Below are 21,510 nucleotides of genomic sequence, written 5' to 3'. Positions count from 1 at the left end.
AGTTTTATTGGTATCAGTGTTCTATCAATAAGAGACAAATTGCCATAAAGATTTGAAGATAGCGACTGTAGAGAGAAACGAAATTAAGGTGAGAGTTTGCTAACAAAGCTGAGACAGAGGTCCTTCTGTCCTACCTGTGCATTCGTGCTGCAGACCCTTGCCGTAGTATCCCTTCTCACAGATACAGTCGTACTGTCCGGTGTGCGTGCCGCACTTACAGCTGGCCATCACGTCGCAACAATCCATGCCTGCTTCACACAGAGAGGAGCAGCGCAACAGATCTTCCTGGATGTAGCTGCCTGTCGGGAGGTCTGAGGGTGGGAGACAAACACAAGGGCAGGTTGAAATAGGATCAGATTTCACCACCTGGCAATCAGATAATTTAATTTAAGTGTGCAGCTGTTACAAGGAGGGGTCCCTGGCACAACTTAATTAATCGCAAGGTGCATGAATGAGGGATAGCAGTCATAAAGGGTAAAGAGTCCTAGAATCCTGAGCCTATGGCAGTACGTTGGCAGGTTCTGTACTGTATGTCACTGACTACAGGCTGAATTAAACGCAGGCTTTCCACAGACATTCTCTGCTCAAGAAATAAGAGAACAAAGTGAACAGACACCTTAACCACAGAAATGCAGACATAAAAATCAACAGTGCCTGCAAGTCACATATGTAAAACTGACTGAAAGCAAACTGCATTGTTCTTGTTCCAAGTATAAAACTGCTCCAAAACACAGTCACTAACAAAAGCACATAAATCAGAGCTGAGACATTTTGCAAAAGAAATGGATTTGGGACTGTCAGGAGTTGGGCTCTGGGTTTCCGTTGGAAAAGAACCGGTGTGGGTCATCGTGTCCAAGAAGAGTTCAATATCCTGGAGAAATTCTGATCAAATTTCATGTGTTTATGGAGCTTAAAAACAATTGACAGGACTTTTACGTCAAGTAAAGAAACCAGAAACCTATTGACTGTGCGCTCCAGATCATCCTGGAGATGTAACCACTTCAAAGATTGGTGAGTACTTGCCATATTTCTGTGTTTGCTGCCTTTTTACATTTCTTCACACAGAAAAGACGTGTTTTATATCGTGATATTTACTGGAAATGACATACAATAAAGCCAACAGCAATTAGGTTGTTATAAGCGATGGTCATTTACCAGAAACTTTCAGCTCCCTGGTGATCTCCCTCCAGCCAGCTGCCACCTTATTTGGGTTTTTAAAGTGAAATGAAGAGGTGTCAGATAACTCCTCATTTCAACTTCACGGCGGCAGTAGCTCAGTCCATAGGGACTGGGAACGGTTGGGAACCGGAGGGTCGCCTGTTCGAGTCCCCGTCCGGACCAAAAAAAATATGGAGCGTGGACTGGTGGCTGGAGAGGTGCCAGTTCACCTCCTGGGCACTGCCGAGGTGCCCTTGAGCAAGGCACCGAACCCCCCAACCGCTCGGGGCGCCTGACCAAAGGGCAGCCCCCTCACTCTGAGATCTCTCCACTTTGTGCATGTATAGGTCCTGTTTGTGCATGTGTGTGTCTTTCAGACCTGTGTGTAATTGACAAGCAAGAGTGAAAAACATTGAATTTCCCCTCAGGGGGATTAATAAAGTGAATAAACTTAAACTTAAACTTAAATCCGCTGTTCCTGCTGCACAGTGCTTGCAAGCAGTTAGGACATTCCAATAGAAATTGTTTTCAGTGAACATTATGCCCACAGAGATTTAAATATGTATTAATATTTAATTAAACATTAATATGACTTTAAGAGATTCTACCAACCAAAAACCCGTAATTACAGGATAACGTGTGTCCTGGCTCGGCCACCAGGAAACTTAAAATTCATTTCTATGAGTCAACATGCTCCTGTTATTTTCCTCTTAAAGGGAGAGCAGAGAGGGCCACAGAAAAAGAGAAGAGACATCTCTGGTGGATTTGATCCTTGGCCAGAGAGAGCGGCTCAACATGTGGCTCCATGTTTGAAAACCTGAGTCAGCAGAGGCGTTGGGCAGACTTCAAGACAGAAGGACCGGAGGCTGAGCTGATAGCACGATGCGTGCTGGCTTTCATTCTCACGGCCCTATCCTCGTCTCACTGATCTGTGCGACCGCATCTTCTGTCTGGGATTTCAGAAGCTGTCTGTGAGACGACACATATACAGTCTGCGAGTGTATGTGCAGGATTTATAGCTTTCTACACACTCAAAGCTGTACTCAACTGTGCTATTTTATGGTGATATTTTAAGTTTTAAAGCCATGACTGAGTCCGTCTTTGCGCCAAATTGTGGGAAGTCCCCCTCAAAGTGTGGGAAAAGGGCCTCGCTCTGTCCAATCTGCATGGAAGTGTAGCCTAATGGCTGTTGGCAGTACATAACAGAGGAGACCATGTGAAATTCACGTTGTCAGATTCCATCTGAAATATTATCTGCTTCCTTTTAAGTAAACATTCAATTCTAACAGGGTCAAATCCTTCACTTTAAAAATATTGCTAAAGGTCAAATGGTGACGATGGGAGCACTGAGGCTTCAAACAGAAAAAGAGTAGTCATGGTAGCTTCCATTTACCAAAACACGGGATTTGATGTAACTCTCTTTTGTTCAGCTAAAATAGGTCAAGTGGGAAAGGGGTGATATCTAATATGTCTTTACAGCTGTGAGGTGACATCACAGATATTTCTTTACATTATCATCACCTCCGGAAAGGATTTGATTCTGTCTTTGAAAGATCTAAAAAAAAAAAAAAAAAAAGCTGCACCATCAGAAAGAAATATTACCATTACAACAAATCAGCAATCCTCATCCGTCCTTCATACCTTCATGCAGTGCACGCCGAGCCAGGGCCTCAAACTCTGCAAAGTTGTGCACCAGGTAGCAGTGCTGGTCCTTGGGGTGCGAGGCCATGTCGTGGAGCTCCCTGATGTTACCCTGCCAGATGCCCAAAGTGAAGATCTCGACACTACGTTCCCTCAGAGCTGCCGCCACCGGACGAGGGTCACCGCCGTTAGAGTAGCCGTCGGTGATCAGAAAAATGACCTTGGTGGCATTAGCACGGGAGTGACGGAGGATTTGCTGTTGGAGAAGAAAACAAAGTCGTTAAGTTAGAGAGTGACTGACTGAATTTTCAAGTTTCCAATTCAAATCTTTTGATAATCAGATTTATACTAATTTTGCCTCATGTTGGTTCAACTTTAAGAGGAACTTAGATGTTGCAATTTCAAAGAACCAGAAATATTAAAGGGACAGTTAGGATTTTTTTAAATGGGGTTGTATGAGGTACTTATCCATAATCACTGTATTACCTACAGTAGATTGCGGTCTGCAACCCCCCTTGTTTGGAGAGGCAGGCAAGGAATACTGAAACAGAAGCTAAACAATGTACTGCTGTGGAGGGGGGCAGCAGCAAAACATATTTTAGTCACCTAAAAAAGAGGCCTACCTTAAAACATCTTTTCTAGTTTAACTGTAGGCTATGTTTAGAATATTTTCACTGCTTTGCCTTGCCATCAACCGACCTTTCTGATGGGGACTGAAGCCATTATCTGTGCTCTCTTCAAAGCCACCACACTCCTTTAACAAAAACAGTGGTTTTAACTTGCAGAACACATAGGCTGCTGGTTGAGCAGTGCCCTAATCAGGTGGTTTGTTTGTATTATCGTGTGACTTTAGTGTTTTCAAGTGTTGATACGGATTCACCAAAGTCAAACCATAACAAAAATTAAGGCTGGGTTAAAAAGCGCTGCAAAGCACCCTGATTTCTCTGCGCCAGTGTTAACTATGGTTATTCACAGAGCAAGCTCAAAATCTGCAGCAATAGTTTCAGCTTCTAGTCTATTTTTTGAATTTGTGAATCTGGCATGAAAACACACTGATACTTTATTTTCAAATGATGTCAAGGCTATATTTAATATGATATGTATGATCGGGTTATGATAAATGGTGAAATAGGCAACCAGTGCATCCACGTTTGTCTGTTATGTCAAAAAAGAGCGCAAGAGAGACGAGCACACACATAAACACAAGCAGACAGAAAAACAGCTTGACATTTAATTAGAAAAGAGCGGAGGAGTGGAATTGCTTGCAGACCATTGCGTAGAAATTTGCTTCCGATGTGAATGGTCAAGCAACTTCTGGCAGGCGGCTGTGTGACAAGTGACAGATCGGGGCACTATTGTGTCCAGTGTGAAGCTGGTGTAAGTGATCAAGGTAGTGGTAGTCCTGTAGTTCCCGCGTTCTGTGAGGTAAAATTACTGTTTTTGTCACAGGAGAACTGTGGTATTGAAGAGAGCATAGATGGATATATAACAGCTTCATTTCCCAGTTGCAGAGGGCTGTCTGACTGCTTCGCTTCTGTAGCAGTACTGCTTCTTTTCCAACCTGGGGGCGTGCCGACCACCAGCTACTGTAGGTAACACACTGACTATGTATGAGTACCTCATTCAACCCCAGTTCAAAAAAATCCAAACTATCCATTTGAGCTGACCAGCAAGACAAAATTGTGTCCTAGTTAGTGGAGTCATGCTGTTACTGTTTTGCAAAGGCTGACCATTCAAACTCACACATCCCGTTACTCCTGCCTGCCAGCACGCTACCAACACAGCTCCAGCTTTAGTGACATGACTAAACTGAATAACGAAGAACGTCACACACAACCACTAAAAACAGCCCTCAATTCTAGGGTTCCTCAAAACCCTACATCAGCAGGACAGGCAACGAGGGCACGCTGGGGAGGAGGGACAGAGGAGAAGGAGAAAGCTCTACAATTGTAATTATTTCTCCTACAGACTACGCAGCTGCTTGCCAGTGGTCTGAAACCACCAGAGAACACTGGGCAGCGCAGACCGGGCTGCTGTGTCCGCCCCAGACACCGGCTACAGCCCCCAGACTAACTTTAGCCACCGTTTACAATCCACCACATACAATTAGACAGGACATTAAAGTCAGAAACATATCTTTATTTTCTCTAGAGTAAAGAGAAAAAAACCCAACAGGACCATCTGCTAGCTTTGCTGTGGAAGCCAAGCTGACAATGTCGAGGTTTGTTGTACGGGTGTTTTAAATGAGGTTAAGAGGATATGTGGATAAAACACGGCGAACAATGGATGAAAAGAAGTTGGAGGACTAAAGTAGAGAGAAAATAAAAGAAACTGAAGAAGCAGAGGGAGCCCAGATGAAGTCAGCAGGACAGATATCCACTTACTTACTGAAAGGTCATGGGTATATCATAAAGAATTAGAGAAGGAGGGAGACAAAGGAAGTGTGTTAGGAGGAGGTGGATGTGTTGTCGGTATTCCAAGTCCAAACAGGACGTAATAGCTAAACTGTAAAATAGGAGAGGTGAGGGAAGAGCAGACACGCAAGGGTGTGACCAGGGAGGGAGACAGAGCAGGAGAGAAAGCTCTGGTCTTTATTGTCTAATTGGCTAAACTTCAAGCGTCTCTGGCAGGAGCGGCGTAATTACAGAGCCCATGAAGCAAGGGAGTAAAAGGAGGATGGAGGAAGAATAGAGGAGAGGGAGAGCCTGGTTTCTCTGATCCTCAAAGTTCCAGGCTGCCTGCTGCTCCGGTTCCCAGCCCGGGAAAGGCTCGCATCAGCCGCTCCCAGCTGTCAATGCACCCCATGAGGCTGCCGCATTAAGGAGAGCCGAGCCCTCCCTGGTACTCCGTGGCTTCTGCCAGCTGTCAGCACTTTTGTGTCTGTGTTAACACGTACGGTCTTTTCATGCCTGGACAGAATTAACAGTGAACAAATCGATGTGTGCACACTTGCTTGTGTGCCTCGCTGTCTCCTCTTTATGTGCTCATATTGTACGTGTGAGTGTTACGGCGTGTTTTTAGGTCTTTTATTAGGCGTCTGCTCAAAGTGCTTTGGGGCCACGGTGGTTTCTGCCTTAGCCGTGAGTCAGTGGCTGGTGTTAGCGACTGCGGAGATGCCACCAAACGGAGCATACGCATGCATACCCACTAATAACAGCCTCCCGATTCGCCTCTGCATACTTTAGGTCAGAGTATTAACATAAAGGCAACCACAGGAGCCAGTGTGTGGGAAGGGGCTGCGCTTCAGAGTAGTTCTCTGCATGCACCTTATTGTTCAAGGCACACAGTACACAGAGCAGTAAATAATGATGCAAATGCAGCTTTCAACAAATAAAAATACTAACATAGGCTGTGAACAGTGACAGCAGGAAGGCTGAACACATTGTTTGTGCACAAAATGCAGAGCAGAAGTGAAGAAAGGACGCTCCTGATTGATTGATTGTGGAATCATTACGATTATTATCTACGTTCCAGCTGTTTCCGCTCATGAAAACATATTTATCTGATCATTACATCACAAGAATAAAACTTGTGTGAGAACAGAGTTAAAGATTAAAACATGGAATTTTAGCTTCAAAGGTCAACAGACATGTCTGAGACGAAGCCAACATGCTGTAAAAATAATGGCAACTGCACGTCACTCATTATCTTGCATTAATTCTTTAAATGTTAATCTCCCTTAAATTACGTTAAACGCTGCATAAACTATGGGTGAGAGCATTCTGATTATAGTCTTAACTATGTCATGGCTAAAAATAACTAACACCAGCAGTAATATAATAACCGAAAACTCTTTAACTCAACTTGAAAAATACACATTACACTAGTCAGGTCTGATGTTAAGACTCTAGATTATGGGGTCAAATGCAGTGAGCAGAAGTTAATGAAGTGCCTCTTTTTATTTAAGCTACTTGTCTCATTCTGTAGATCTGCGCACACCTTGAACAGCTGTACTGTATGTCAGCTTGAGGCCTCACTGTGCTGCACATCCCATGCATTTCTTCAATTACGCACTTGGCAGACGCTTCAATGCCGGCGTACATCCAGAGAGGAGATAATAAGCCGGCAGCAATGGGACAGTTTAAGTGTGTCTGGTTAGGAGCCGTTGATATCTGTCAAAGCAGCGGTGATAGCGCAGGGACCAACAGGCCTGGAGGGATTAGTGGTAAGAGCGGCAAATCTATCTCCGCTCCAAAACGCCTCGAACTTTGGCAAGACACATGAGAGAGAGAAAGAAAGAGAGAGAGACAAGTGTTCATAAAGCTAGTGACTTTTTTTTTTATACAGGAGAGTCACATTATGAGTAAACTACACACACAGGAATATAGACCCAACAGGCTCTTTGTTACAGTGCCATTAGGGTTTATATATCTTATCAGAATCAATTATTAAATCTATCATGGAATTAAAATCCTAGCAGTGTACCAACCAGGCTTAATCTACAGTATTTAGATTAGGAATATCAACAGTTAACCGTTAATTGGTTCATCGCCAACAGTATTTTTGACCGATTACGCATGTTGGTCTATACGTTAATTTCTCTACTCTTCAGTTTACTGTATTGCACATCACCTGGTGTGAGCTAATGTAAGCTAACAGCGCTACTCGTGGCAATAACTGCCATCCTAACCCTCTCTAAATGAAAAGTACTTTGAAATGCTGTAATGAAACTCACTGATTCAATGGAGTGCAGGACTAAAAACGTATTTCTCATTTTTTGTTTTTTAGAAATTAACTTGTTAGTTACAAGTTAATGAGCTATCAAAAGTAAAATTATCTGTAACTGATATCCCTAGTTTATATTTACAATTTACAAAAGGCATTGTTATATTAATGAGGCAATATGATCTTATTCCCATTTGTCTCCCACTCATCTAAAATGGCAGCTTGGTCAGTGGCCCTACACTCCAAACTATAACACTCAAGGTACCATTCTAGCAGTCAGTTTGGATGCTCAGGGACGGCATGTCAATTTACGCTCGTTACACGCACTGGGTCACAATAAACTCACAGGAAATGTAGGTTTCATCACCAAAACTACATAAGGTTTAGTCAAGAAAACTACTTGGTTGGGTTTAGAAAACAGACTATGGTTTGGCTTAAAATAACTACATTTTATAAACCTAACTTAGCATACCTAAGTGTTAATAAGTAAGTCATGTGACGTATGAGAGATATGTCATGGGACACATATGCCACGAGACTTTAACTGAGTCAAGTAATTAAAAAACACTTAAGTTTTCACATGGGACACAAACAGCAGTCTCCTGGGTAAAAGTTCTGGGTACTACTCGAACAGTCTTGCTCTTAATACTACGTCATTGCTGCGGGTGGGTTTACACTGAAGATAGTTGAAAGCTTGGTACATCTCATACTGATGCTAGAGTGCCTCATGTTTCAGAATCAGGCGCCAATGACGACTGACTAAGCTGCCATATTTGATGCCCAGAGAATGAACACGGGCAAATCAGGAGAATGGAAAAACTCAAAGACTGACAGTCAAAGAATAAGTACCCAACTTCTGTCAGATACATTACATATTTGATAAATAGATGTACTATCAAAATGTGTTGTCCATTGCTCTTCGGGAATAATAAAGGGGAGAAGCACTAAAGAAAAGTGCAACATTCAGAGGTCAACAAAGCTAATTATTTTCGGAACTCACAATCAAAAACAAAGTGAACTGGCTATCAAAGTCCAGCCATATGTGCGATACCCTTCTAATACTCATTTTCAAATCCACAGATCAAACACTGATATAAATAAACCATATAAATAAAACCATCAGTCCACTGATGAAAAGCTGGATCCTGATTCTGACGGACTCTTCGTCTCCAAACAGATGCTTGTATGATTAGAACTTCAAAAGCAGGCACCTCGTTGCATTTGGCAGAAGAGACTAGGAAACCTTTCCACACCTTGAGGGGCTAACGATCGTGCCAAGGTACCCCAGCTGTTAATCAAAGGCTTATATATGCATGGCAGCTATGCTGAATGCTAAATGAGGACCCCCCATCTCCACTGCACTGCTGGCCTCCCATCAGCCCCTCCTGTGACTTTGATCAGAGCTCGAACCCACCTGGCTCCGAGCAAAGCTGGTTAATGATTTGTTTCTTTCTCCATTTGCAACAGAGGGTACCCCATTGAATAAAGCAGTAAAAAGACATACAAAGTCTTTATTAGGATATGAGTCAAATGTTTAAATGTTTTCTCCATAGTTAAGTTCATTATCTAAACACATGGGAGAACTGTGCACTTGCAATACGTTATTTTGCACGTGATTTCTTTTTGCAGTGAGACAGAAGCAGGAGAGCCTTTTATTTCTATATGTGGTCAAGTACGTAAAATGTTGTATATCCCTGGCTCTGCAGTTATACTCTTACATGGTTTTTCACTTCCTTGAGATCCACCTTCCAAAAACAAAAACTTTATTTGCAGGCATTCCTCAGCGGATTAAAAAAAAAAAGGCAACCCAACTGCATCCGTTCGGAGAGCTGTCTCCCCGTCGGTCGGAAGTGAAAGCGCTTGTTTTGACAGGCTATCTGCTCTTGGCTTGGGTGGTAAGAATAACAACAACAACTCTGCAAGGGCCCAAAAGAGCAACATGCACACATGTACACACAATTTTAGATGCTAGACTCAACTTTTATTGAGCAATATCTCGGGGACACATACTCTGGATATTTGAGATAAACTAGGTCACTTGCAATCATCATTTGTTTTACTGGTCGAATCAGTGATATGCCATGATCTTTTGTCCCATAAACATCTTGTTTTTGTTCCTCGTGTACTGCATGCTTGACAGGAATAGTACATTTTTCATCGTCTAGTAAGATGCTTGACTCAAAATAGTGCTGGGCACGGCAGTTCTTTAGATGTTACTGAATCACTAGAATCAGTTCACTAAAAAGATTTGTTCAAAAGATTCCTTCACCGAATCGTTCAATGCTCGGCGGGAGGAGCCTGCGACTCCAACTCACTGAACTGATACACGGCTGAAAGATTCATGTTTCAGTTCCGGGAGTGGAGACGGCCGGGAAATCATGATGTTTCAAGTGTCCTGTCCTATATATAGTAGGCTATCGTAAATGAACACTGTTTAGAATGAGGGCTTTTTAACTGGTCTACTTGGCAAATTGGGCTGAGGGCTCACGTGCACTGCACTCACTGTGAAGTACGTTCAGTCGCACTGTGACTGAACGAACGAATACCAGTACTTTCAGTGAGTGATCCATTCATTGAACGTACTGCGGATCACTGAGTCACTTAACATGCACACTTTTGCACAGTTACCTCGTAATGAGAGTCTCAGCCACGCGTTTTCTCAAACTGCGGGTTTTATACACTACTTGTTACATGCTGTGCTATACTGTATGTGAGTTGTTGCTTGCTGTGGCAATTTAGCAAAGTTAAAAAAAAAAAAGTTATTTCTCTCTGGGATCAATACAGTGCCTATTACACTTGAACACACCAGACCCCCATTCTCCGTCACTGCAGCTGCTGCTCTGCACTGACTGGTGAGTCTCACTCTTCTCATTACTGCTGCCAGCCTAACGTTTTAAGTTTGTTAATCTGGAAACTAAATCTGTTAAAACAACGGAGAGGTGTGTGTATATGTTTATGTGGCTTGAATCCTGGCTACATTAGCCGTTAGCTTGGAGAAAACGGTCCCCATGAAAGTGTATCCCTGAGAGGAAATGATTAGAATCACTCAGGGAGAGTGTCGTTCAGCGAGTGATTCGTTAGGCGGGTAGGTGTTCCCTCCCTCCCTGCAGCCTGGCTGTCTCCGCCTCGCGAGTGATTCATCATTCACACGGACTGAATCGGCAGTTCCAGTCCCGGCCTGTACGCTCGCTGCTGAGAGCTGAACTGAACTGAGAAAGGAACGAATCATTTCAGGAAGTGATGCAGTTCAGTACGTTCACTTAAAAGATTCATTCTTTTGAACGACACGTTCGCGACCGACACAGCACTAACTCAAAAACTCTTCATTGTTATGTGTGGGTGGATTTTAAAGGTCAAGTGTGTAAGATTTAGGGGGATTTTGTAGCATCTCGCTGTGAGGACTGCAGACTGCAACCAGCTAAAACTTCTCCCAGTTAGAATTTGTACAGTTTTTATTGTTCAGGAGGTTTTTACCGGGAGCCAAATTATCCAGAGGTCTTTTCCTCTCCAAAACAAACAGATTAGAGCTTAGATTGGGCCCATAAAATCCAGCCCGACCCCACCCGAGCCCGTGTGTGTTCTTTAGTGTCGAGGTCCCCGTCTTTTTGCTATCATGCGTATACCAGCATCGTGCTGCACTTGGTACACACGATGAAGCCAACACACACATTGTCACCGTCGACAACTCACATGTGCGCGGCCAGTGACGCAGTCGAGTAGTTGGTTCCATAGCCTAGGTCTAAAGCAGCTTAACGTTAAATAAAATCAGTGTTTTCTCAACGCTCTTGTTGTGTAGGGATTGCTAAATACAGTGGCCGATGCAAAAGCGCAGCTGGACCTATGTAGAGCCAGTGTTTTGGTTTGTCCATTCTAGGCTGCTGTAGCAGCATAGCAATATCTGTGGACCAAGACCCACTCTTTATGTAGATATGAACGGCTTCTTTCAAAGGCAAATAAATCCTTAAAAATGTTCTGACTTGAAAGCACATGCAAGGCACGTGTATTTTCCTGAACTGGTTGTATTTCTGAATATTTGCCTTCCAGGTTTGATTTCATTTGTTCCACACTTCATGCCACATCATCTCTGTTTCACTAACTTTATTTCACAAAACTTTCCTTGCTCTTGTTTTGCTCCGTGGGTAGCCACGAGACTGACATACTAAGTGTAAGGAGACTGGTTTCCACAGGGGCCACCCAGGATGCCGAGGGCCATGTAGGTGGCTTTGCATGTGTCAGCTTATGTACTGCAAATCATGTTTACTTTAAAGTAAACATTTCCTAAAGTAAAGTTCTTAAATACAGTTTTTACACTAATTTTCTACCACCCAGCCTGTCAGTTATTGTAATGACAGTGTGGTATTTAAATCAACTTGTAGAGACTTGAAATTTGCCTCAGATACAGCCAACAGTCCATCCCATACATGTCAGGTCATCTTTTCACATCCTTTCTCTTTTTTTTTTTCCTTTACCTGCTTACACAAGTTTCCAAAGTGAGTGTGCATTCAAAACCCACACTCTAGGCTTGACTGCCAAAAAGAATTTCCCTCAAAGGTATTGTTGAAAAATCAAACCTGTGGTTCTTTGTGCTAAGAAGATGTTTTTATGCTTACAACTGCATGTTAAGAAGCTTTCATAATTTGCCGGTATAATAAAGTTGAAGATTTGTTCCCCATGATAATGAATTATCTTAAACTCTATGGTATGTTTTGGGAGACAGTCTGCAGTTAAGTATGAACAAGTTAATGTTAAAGGACAAAAACATGCAAAGCTGCAAAAACAAAGTGTTCCTGCTGGAAATGTTCTAACGTTAGTAACAGTACTTACCGAATGTAACTTCAGTTGTATGAGTACAAAAACAGAGAGGAAGAGGGAGTGAAAACCTGACCACGGCGAGAGCATGACCAGGTTATCATACTTTATAAACTTTATAAACTTATAAAGTTTATAAGCACAATTGTCACTGAATAAACAAACATTTCATACACAAGACGTATGTAACACAGATCTGCCAATGTGTATTCAACCCCAGGTGGAGCATAGACTGTATAATAAAGATGGACGACATAACAGCTTCCCAAAAGTGAAGCCAAAACGTCTTGATTGCCCCCTAGTGGCTGGCTGCAGTGTAGGTCATAAACCTAGCTGCGTGTGCCAGTCAGTGTGCTCGTGATCAATGGCGCTGCTAGCGATTGGTCATACTGGTGTATGGGTGGAAACTCCATACCTCCAAGATTGCGAATGGGCAGACTCTGGCTCCAAACGACATAATCTGCGCAAGATGGCAGCAGCCGTGATAAACCAGAGAATTATACACTAGGCTTCATGTTTGTATCACATCAAAACTTCAGCCCATACTCCCCCTCTCTGGGTGGATGGATGCACAGAATAAAAGGTCTTAAAGTGCAGTAGGCCAATGGAAGTATTACAGGTTTTAACACCAGGGAAGGCAGACTGTAATACATGCGAAGAAGGCGAAAGAGCAATAGGCTCTCTTTTTTTCTTTAAAGATAACGTTGATAGTTTCCTTTTTGGACCGTTTAATAAAACTTGTGCTTAAAGGCATTTAAACAATGACTTGTGTTGGAGTTTGTGTTATTCGAAAATTTGACACTACGATTTTCATTTTTATTGCAAAATGTGTATGGATTCCAAATATTGGCTATTGGCCTCCTTGACAAATAATTGCTATTGGAACTGGCCCTACAAAACCATATCGGTTGATCCCTAGTTGTCTCTGCAGAACTGAGGATGAAACTTACACTGTAACAGATACTTGCAAGTGTTTCTTCCAGGTTATGATGAATATAAACTTGGCTCTACAAGTGTGGGATATGTGAGTATTTATAGCAGCAACATGAACTGTAATATACCAAACATTGATGTATAAGTTTAGACACTTCCTGCAATTCCATCTGCATATCAATCAACTCTACATGATGTCTCATCCCAGACAAATTTTATGTGTTTGTATCTGTACTTTAGGATGAGTAAACACATAAAGCAGTGCAATATTTTAAGAGAGGAGGATTGCTCATCAATCATTGTGTTTAAAGTGAAGGTTCCCAAAAACCACAGAAGATGTTTTTGGATAATTGTTAACCTGTCTGGGGTATAGCTGGCAAAATTTAAGGGATGGAAAACTATTCCTAGAACAGGAGAGCCATTACAGGAAAATGCTCCCAATTTGGCAACCACTGACTTACTCACCACTACCTAATGATTTAAAAGTCTTCACTTAAATCTGCCTGTGTATTGTGGATTTCTGAGCGGGCCCAAACGGAGCCCAGTTTGACTTGAAAGTGCGATGGCATCCAGAGTGTTGGAGAAGAGAGTGCAGACAGTTCAGTTAATTGCCAGACGCGGTGGGCTGGACGGCTGTGTGTGTTCGCTTGACGGTTTCTGTCACAACACCATTCATCAAACTCAACAACTCAACCAAGAACGACGAGTGGAGGGGGGGACACAGGGGAGAGGGAGAGAGAAGCTAATTCCACAATGTGATGCCAAGGGGAAAGGCTATCTTGGCTGGCAAATGAGAAACTCATTCAATTATCCCCCCACTGGTCTCAGTGTTGTGCTCAGCCCTGAGAGAAACATTTTATGCACTGACCGTGTTCCAATCGGACACGGCATTCTGGGTAATTGGACGAGGAGAGCTGGTTTGATTGAGTGGGAGGAAGAATAACAAGAGCAGTTACGGTCTGAGTGCCAGTTGGACGATGGTGGGGTCAGACTGGCTTGGCAATCTGCCTCATGTCATGTATCCTGGGTTATTTATATTCATTACCTCTGCCAAAGAAGTTATGTTGTCAGTTTGGTTTGTTCGTTGGTTTGTTTGTCAGCAGATTTACGGAAAAATTACTGGCCCGACTTTCGTGAAACTTAGTGGAATGGTGTAGCATGGGCCAAGGAAGAACCCATTAAATTTTGGAGCGGATCTGAATCACAAGATGGACACACAACATGCTTTTCACTTTCGTTAACATTGCAAGATGGGGCGTCTGGGCTTGGCTTCGCTCTCCAATGTTTTGTTTCTCTCAGCATGTACAGTATCAGCATAATATATCTGCTTGCCTTTTTTATGGCACTCTTACTTTTGCAACCTCATCTGTTTTATTTTGACATTTTGAATCTTCTCCAACTGGATGTACAGTCACATGGTTTGCACAATATGTCATATACCACTGAGTGCATGGTATGGTTCCTGGCTAAATTCATCATGATATGTTTTCATGCTGACTTAATGTTTTTAATCAGATGGAAACCAATGTGCCTAATATGTTACACATGTAGTAACTTAAATAAACTGTTAGGACTTACATTACTAGCTGCTATTGCTGCAGGGCGAATACAGCAGAATCCATCAGCTGCAGTTTTTTGGCAGCATTTTAAGAAAATATCTAACCTTGGATGTTTTTACATTCTTATGATTCATCAATCTGCAATGTCCAGGAGTTAGTTTGTGATTTAGTAGTGTGATTCATTCACGTATTTCTTGTACAGTTAGTCATTGGATGTTATCCAAGATGCCTTTGCACAGCAGCAAGTACGTGGTCAGAGCAACCCAATCGCTAGAACAAATGTTGGATTTGTACTCAAACTAAAGATACGTAACAGTTGTTATTATGTAGTGGATATGTTGAAACTTCCAGTTTCTTTCAGTTTCAACATTGCTGTGGGTAACAGTGGTTATGTTTAGGCACAAAAAAAAACACCCTTGGTTATGGTTAGGAAAAGATCATGTTTGGCTTTAAATACCCAGTTTTGGTGGCACAATCACAGCTGAAAATGCTGCTGATGTCTCTTTGAAAAACACTAAAGTTTGGAGGCGCAATTACAGCTGAAAATGTGCCAATGTCTCCCTTAAAAACACACAGTGTTTGTGTGGCCCAATCATCACTAGAAATGTTGCAGATGTCTTGCTAAAAACAGCTGTTTTTGGTAACAATCACGGCCGAGAATGCCGCTGATGTGTCGCTAAAAAACACCCGCTTATGGTGACATAATCACAGCTGGGAATGCCGCCAATGTCTCACAAAAAATACCAGGTTTTAGTAACACCATCACAGCTGGAAATGCCACTGATGACTCGCTAAAAAACACCCAGTTCTGGTGGAGCAATCACCACCGAAAATGCTGGCGCTCAAATAGTGGTCTGCAGATGGCTGTCATCTTGCCTGGATGTCTTGTCATCCCCTATGCTGTCCATCTCCTGATGACAAAATGAGCTCATATGTAATCAGAACTACATCACTTTAGAAACACTGATGATACATATGAAACATACATATGTAGCATATCTGTGGTTTGCAGAAACATACAATACCAACATTTTCTTCTAGCGACGAGGCTGGTGAGAGTGATATAGTAGAGAAACTCTGCCTCTCTTTTGATGGATGATCCCTATATGATTGCTCAGCATCAATAAAGCAAAACCCGATACTTAATGTTGATATTTTAGACAGCTGGACATTTTTCTGCCACTAAATTGTCTTGTGGCTGCACTGGAAATGATCTGCATGTGACATAAAAATCCGTTTTCAACAGAATTACGCTTTAAGAGTGGAAGAAATCCCATGAGTTATGTAACATTTCTGACATTCATGAGATCATTACCTCACTATACCCGAGCACAGAGCAGCCACAGCATCATCTCTAAGGCCGAGCTTTGATTTTGAAATAAACAAAGGCAACAGTGTGGTGAAGCGCGATGCTTTTCTTGACTCCAGACTGGCGTGTTGAAAGTGCTTATACGCAGGGAATGATTTGGGGACTGTCGCTGGCTTAAAGCATCCATGAAAATGTATCCCATCTCGTCCAGACGTTGCTCAGACCACACTGTGGAGACAGACGCAGCATTTTCCTTTGTTATGTTGACTGTTGTTGCTGTAGTTGCATTTCTTTCTTATGTTCCCCTCTTTCTGTCCTCCCTATGAGGGGTTTATTTGTCTTGGCACCAGCTGTAGGTAGAGATTTCCCCTAATAGAGCAGGGAATTGGACAGACGTCAGCGTTTGTAGTACAGTTTCAATTTATTGATTCTCCTGTTTGTTCTGGACTTGGCTCTCATTGGTAGGCTCACTGATATTAGACCTCACAACATCAGGAGGAGACATAAGCTGGGAGGTCATTTGAAAAGAAGGACATATTATGGGTGTTACTGCTTGGAGATCATATAGACTCAGCCTGAGTTGCCATGGATTTCTACAAAACCTCACCATAAATCAAGAGGAATGTGGAACGTACACTACAATGATGTTGCACGTATTTGCTCTCCAAGAAAATTAAAATACTAATACAAATATGGTGTTGCTGGGAAACACCTGCATTTAGTGTCTCCGGCCAGGCGCCAGAAGAATATGTTAACATGTTACGTTTATGCAAACCACGGACACATTACATTTTCAATGTTATATCAATGTTTTGAAAGTGATGTAGTACAGAAGCTGACTGTCATCAGGACATGGAGGGGATGGCGAATGGCCTGACACCTGAAACGAGACCCCTGCCAAGCTGCAGACCACTACAGACCACTGTCAGAGAGCAACAAACAACAAAAACGGTTGGTTTTTAGCCAGTCATCACTGTGTTTCAAGCCGCCTTTAGGCCACTATACGTGGATGTTTTTCAGTGACCTGTTGTCGTTTTTCCATCGGGGATAGTGCCACAGAAAGCGGTTGTTTTTTACCAAGCCCTCACTGCATTTCCAGCTGGGATTCTGCCATAAGAAGTTGTTGTTTGTTGTGTAACCAAAGCCAATAGGTTCTTGTGCTGAAACCTAACCCCCCCATTAACCAGAGCATTGAAACGTAAGGAAATGTAAAGGTTTAACCTATCCACTACATAGCAATGCACGAATGTAACATATCTGTGGTTTGCAGAAATGTACAATGCCAACATTTATTCTGGCAGTTGGGTTAGTTTGGATACCCTGCATTGAAACACATTATATTGGTGTGCGTTTGTGTTCTTCTCAGTGGGTGATTAGTATCAGGTCCTAGGGGACGGGTTTCTTGCCAACACACGGCACTTCAAACATGAGCTGATTAAAGTTGAGGCGAGCGCATAGTTTGCCACTATATTTGGGTAAATACCTGGAAAAGGGTTTCTTACTGAGGCTGAACAAATAATAGATCCAAAAGACTAAAATCTTGCATAATCAGACCTGGCAAATGTGAAAGAAATTACATAAGAAGCACGCAAATAAAGACAACAGGATGTAGGCATATTTGTGGGTTCACATCCATGTACCAATTACCTACTTATAGTCATTCAAACAAACAAAGACGTACAGACAGTCAGACAAACACGTACACACTCACTCCCCAAAGAAAACAACCCAATGGAATCTGGCACTCTCAAACGCTAACCTCAACATAGCAAGTGGTTTACTAATAGACCTACACGCCTTAGCCCATAAAAACATGTTATTTAGTTCGCCACTACTGGCTCTTTGAAATAGTTTTGGTTTCTTCAGGTGCCAATGTATGACGCTTTTGGTAAATCCTAATCTCAAGATGCCAAAGTAAATCCTTATGCTTAAACATTTTCTGTGATCTGTGTCTTTAATCACAACATTGTGGACTTAATCCTGTTTTGTGAGCACAGAGCAGCGTTTGTGACAAGATGAAAAGTTCACTCATCAAACGCAGTTGATTCTTTTATTGAAAATGCATGTTTGTCGTTCAGTACCAGAGGCCAAGTGATACATCGGCATGGCAGATGTTAGGAGCCCGTTTCAGCTGATAAATACTGCAGCAAAGAGATGCCAGAGATTTTATTGTCAGTACTTAGTTTCTCCACCAGAGAGCATTGACAAGTTTATTTTTCGAATGTAAATTGTCCCGCAAAGCACATGTATGGTTGTTATTCTTTATAACCAGTTTGATGTAGGATCCTAATAAAAAATGTTTATGTTGTGATTTAAAGTTAATCTGCTGAAGATCATGTCAACTCTCAAATATCAATATCTCATATCAATGGATCCTGATCTTCTGCCATCCAAGTCACTTCACCATCTGCCCACTTGACTACAAAGTCTAGAGCCTTGGAAAGCTCTCCCACAAGACATTCATAATATTGATCTTTCTCCACCTTTGAATGCCATCTGATTGCTGTACTCTACACACTACACAGCTTGCCATCTTGTAATCAGGAGTCTTTATCTCATAGAAGCTTTCACACTATGGGACTGTGCGGTGACAGGAGGTGACACACAATAAGGTCATTCACCTGGAGGAAGCACAGCTAGGGCTGGGCAATATACCCATATCATGATATGAGACGCGATATTGTTTTGGGGTATGTGTCCACAGAGTTTTTCTTTGATAGAAAAGCAGCAGAAGGACGCTAGGGAGCACCTTATAAAAAACACGATACGTGTGGTTTTGTTTCTATGACAAGAATATCTTGACAGCAATGTTAGCTAGGTAGCTTAAGTGGAGCTCAATTAACAGAGGGTTGACAACCCTCACTGGCAGCACAGAGTGTCTGGTGATCTGATCTGATCTGCTCCCACAAATGGGCTTTACTGTCTTTGTTATGATAGTTTCTGACTAAGATTGTACAGCTCAGGATAGACAGTAGGTAAAGGAGCAGCAGTGACATCACCGTGCTTCTATGAATCTCTGAAAAGTTCAGAGATTTTCAACAAGAATTGCTCAGCACAGCCTCAGAATAATGCCAAAGCACTTAAAAAAAGATGCTGGGCGTCGCAAGCAGCCGAGAAAATATCAAAGTCAAAAAGTGACAAAGCATTTTCAAACGTTGCAAGTAGTTATGACACTCATAACTTACATAAACATTGTGTGCAATAGTCCACCTTCCACCTTCACTTCCCTTCTGTCATCCCCTCTTTCTTCCTCTCAACACACAAACACCTTGAAAAGCGCCACAGCACTGCTTGTCTGTGTCCTAAAACCATGTCTTGTGTTCTCATTGGCTGTCGCTCACCGACAGGTCTAGGGGTCTCATTTATAAACACTGTGCACTAGGGTTGTTAAAAGTATCGATACTCTGAAGTATCGATACTAACAGTGCACGCCACCTCAGTGCCTGTCAGGTGCGCGCGACGGGTCCAATGGACACGCACTGTGCAGGCAGCGTCTGGCAGGCACAGAGCCCTCGCTGCAACCCGGCTTGTTGTCGTCGCTGTGCATGCATGCACACATTTCTGTGCTGTAATATGGCCAGCGCAGCTGCAGGAGGATCAGAGCAGCCAGTTTTGGTCAAAAATGATAAAGGAAAAAGCACTCTTTGGAAATATTTAGTGAAGTGAACACAGCACGCTGCAGACAGCAGGTACAGCCCCTCCCCTCACTAGCAGCTGAGCAGCTGGTGTCGCCAGCATCAAACTAAAATATAACTTCTAACGTTAATGTGGGAGCTAAGCAGAAAACTTTATCAGTCATGCCCGTCTGTAACATTAATAGACAATGTTAGTTTAACAGGACAACACAATTATGTGTGTCTGAAAAGTTATGTTAACTGTAAAGTCACAGATTGAAGCTGAAAAAACGTTTGGTTTCTCCCGTAACCCCTGGTTCTCTGATCACATAGTGAGGTAGAAACAGGAGCATCCTGAGCCTAAACTACCAACTCTATTTGATCAGCAACGAAAATATGGTGCCAATTCACCAGAAGCACAGAAAATAAACAGGGCTGTAGATGTATGGACAGATCTTGTTTCTGGTTGTCATTTATTTTGGGGGGATTTTTTGTTGTTATCATTGATGTTACTGTTCTGATCTTTATTTTAAAAAATGACATGCCTCTTAATTTTTTGCTGCTGTATTGAAAATGGTATCGAGTATTGAATATTTTCCTGGGTATCGATATCGAGTATGAGGCCTGAAAGAGGCATATGCCATTTCCTACAGAAAAGCTGTGATCTATAAAAACAGACTTGATGGGAGAACTTTTGACCCATGCTTACAAACATTTTGAAGATGGGAAATTGGCGATGCAGATGGTGAGGTGGAAGCCTGATTGTAGAAACTGTCAATTTTTTTTTTGGAGGCACGCCATATTCGGCTTTTGTCCGTACATACATTTTAGTAAGGATCTTACGCAGTGTTTTATAAATGAGAAACCAGATTTTTTTAGCATGCTAGATGCAGCAAGCCTCTTGGCTCATGTCTTCATACAGTTCACATATAGCGCTCAAGCGGCTATTTGTGAGCGCCGCGCCATGTCGACTTGCCTCGGATTTGTGGCTCTTGATAGGGAGCTACGAAAACTGTCAGTGAGTTGATAATTAGGGCTAAAGTCAAGTAGTGTGAACTAGGTATAATGGTGACATCCACATTGAGTTTTGCACTAATAATGACTTTATACTGATGATAATTTTAACCCTGGTTTTTATGACGATGATTTAATACCCAGTTATTTTATTAACTAATTATTGTAACTCACTACTTTGCCTGATTTTATGTCGGGATAAATTACTGCTAGTCTTTTTTTAACTGTGTCTTGTAAGGTGTCTTGAGTGCTTTGAAAGGCACCAATAAATATAATATATAATTATTATTATTATTATCAGAATGACTCAAAAATTAAGTATCAGTCAGGCTCTATTCAATACACAGAAAAGTTTCATCCAAAAAATATGTGCCCGACAACCTACTTTTGAAAGAATCATGGTTTCCACAGCACGGTGGCCTAGTGGAAACACGTTTTTTCCAGTGAGATCAAGAAACCACTATTTTCTAATGATATTCATAGTTAATATGGCATTTCAATGCATGCCACTAAAGCTGCTGACAGTTAGTTCCTGTCAGTGCTGACGCCTCCCTGACCTTTGACCCTGCACACAGCGTATTGTTCTTCAAAGCCTACTCACCTCGCCCTTTCATACCTCTCCGCCTTAACACCCCACCCCCTCGCCTTTCATATATCGCTTTCACACACACACATACAGCTCCATACAGCTGGTGTCAGCAGCACCTATCAATCGCTGAGCAGCATTTTAAGTGAGGGGGAATCTGTGTATAGGTGTGTGCATGTTTATGTGTGGACGCACGCTCAGTGGAAAGAACAGAGTGTGAGG

General features: G+C 42.3%; 1 protein-coding gene across 2 annotated transcripts in view; it reads right to left on the bottom strand.

Moving 5' to 3' along the window:
- svep1 (sushi, von Willebrand factor type A, EGF and pentraxin domain containing 1) overlaps window positions 1-21,510 on the bottom strand; it is a 135,720-nt gene that overhangs the window by 96,140 nt on the left and 18,070 nt on the right. For both annotated transcript variants that reach the window (XM_050068094.1, XM_050068093.1), the window contains exons 2-3: window positions 2,800-3,055; window positions 135-311 (exon numbers count right to left, since the gene is read on the bottom strand). In XM_050068094.1, the coding sequence (XP_049924051.1) occupies window positions 135-311; window positions 2,800-3,055 (433 nt within the window). The remainder of the gene's footprint in view (window positions 1-134; window positions 312-2,799; window positions 3,056-21,510) is intronic.

This window comes from Epinephelus moara, chromosome 17 (assembly GCF_006386435.1).
Source record: "Epinephelus moara isolate mb chromosome 17, YSFRI_EMoa_1.0, whole genome shotgun sequence".
Lineage (NCBI taxonomy): Eukaryota > Metazoa > Chordata > Actinopteri > Perciformes > Serranidae > Epinephelus > Epinephelus moara.
Note: the sequence above shows the minus strand (reverse complement) of the source record. Positions and strands in the feature narration are given on the sequence as shown.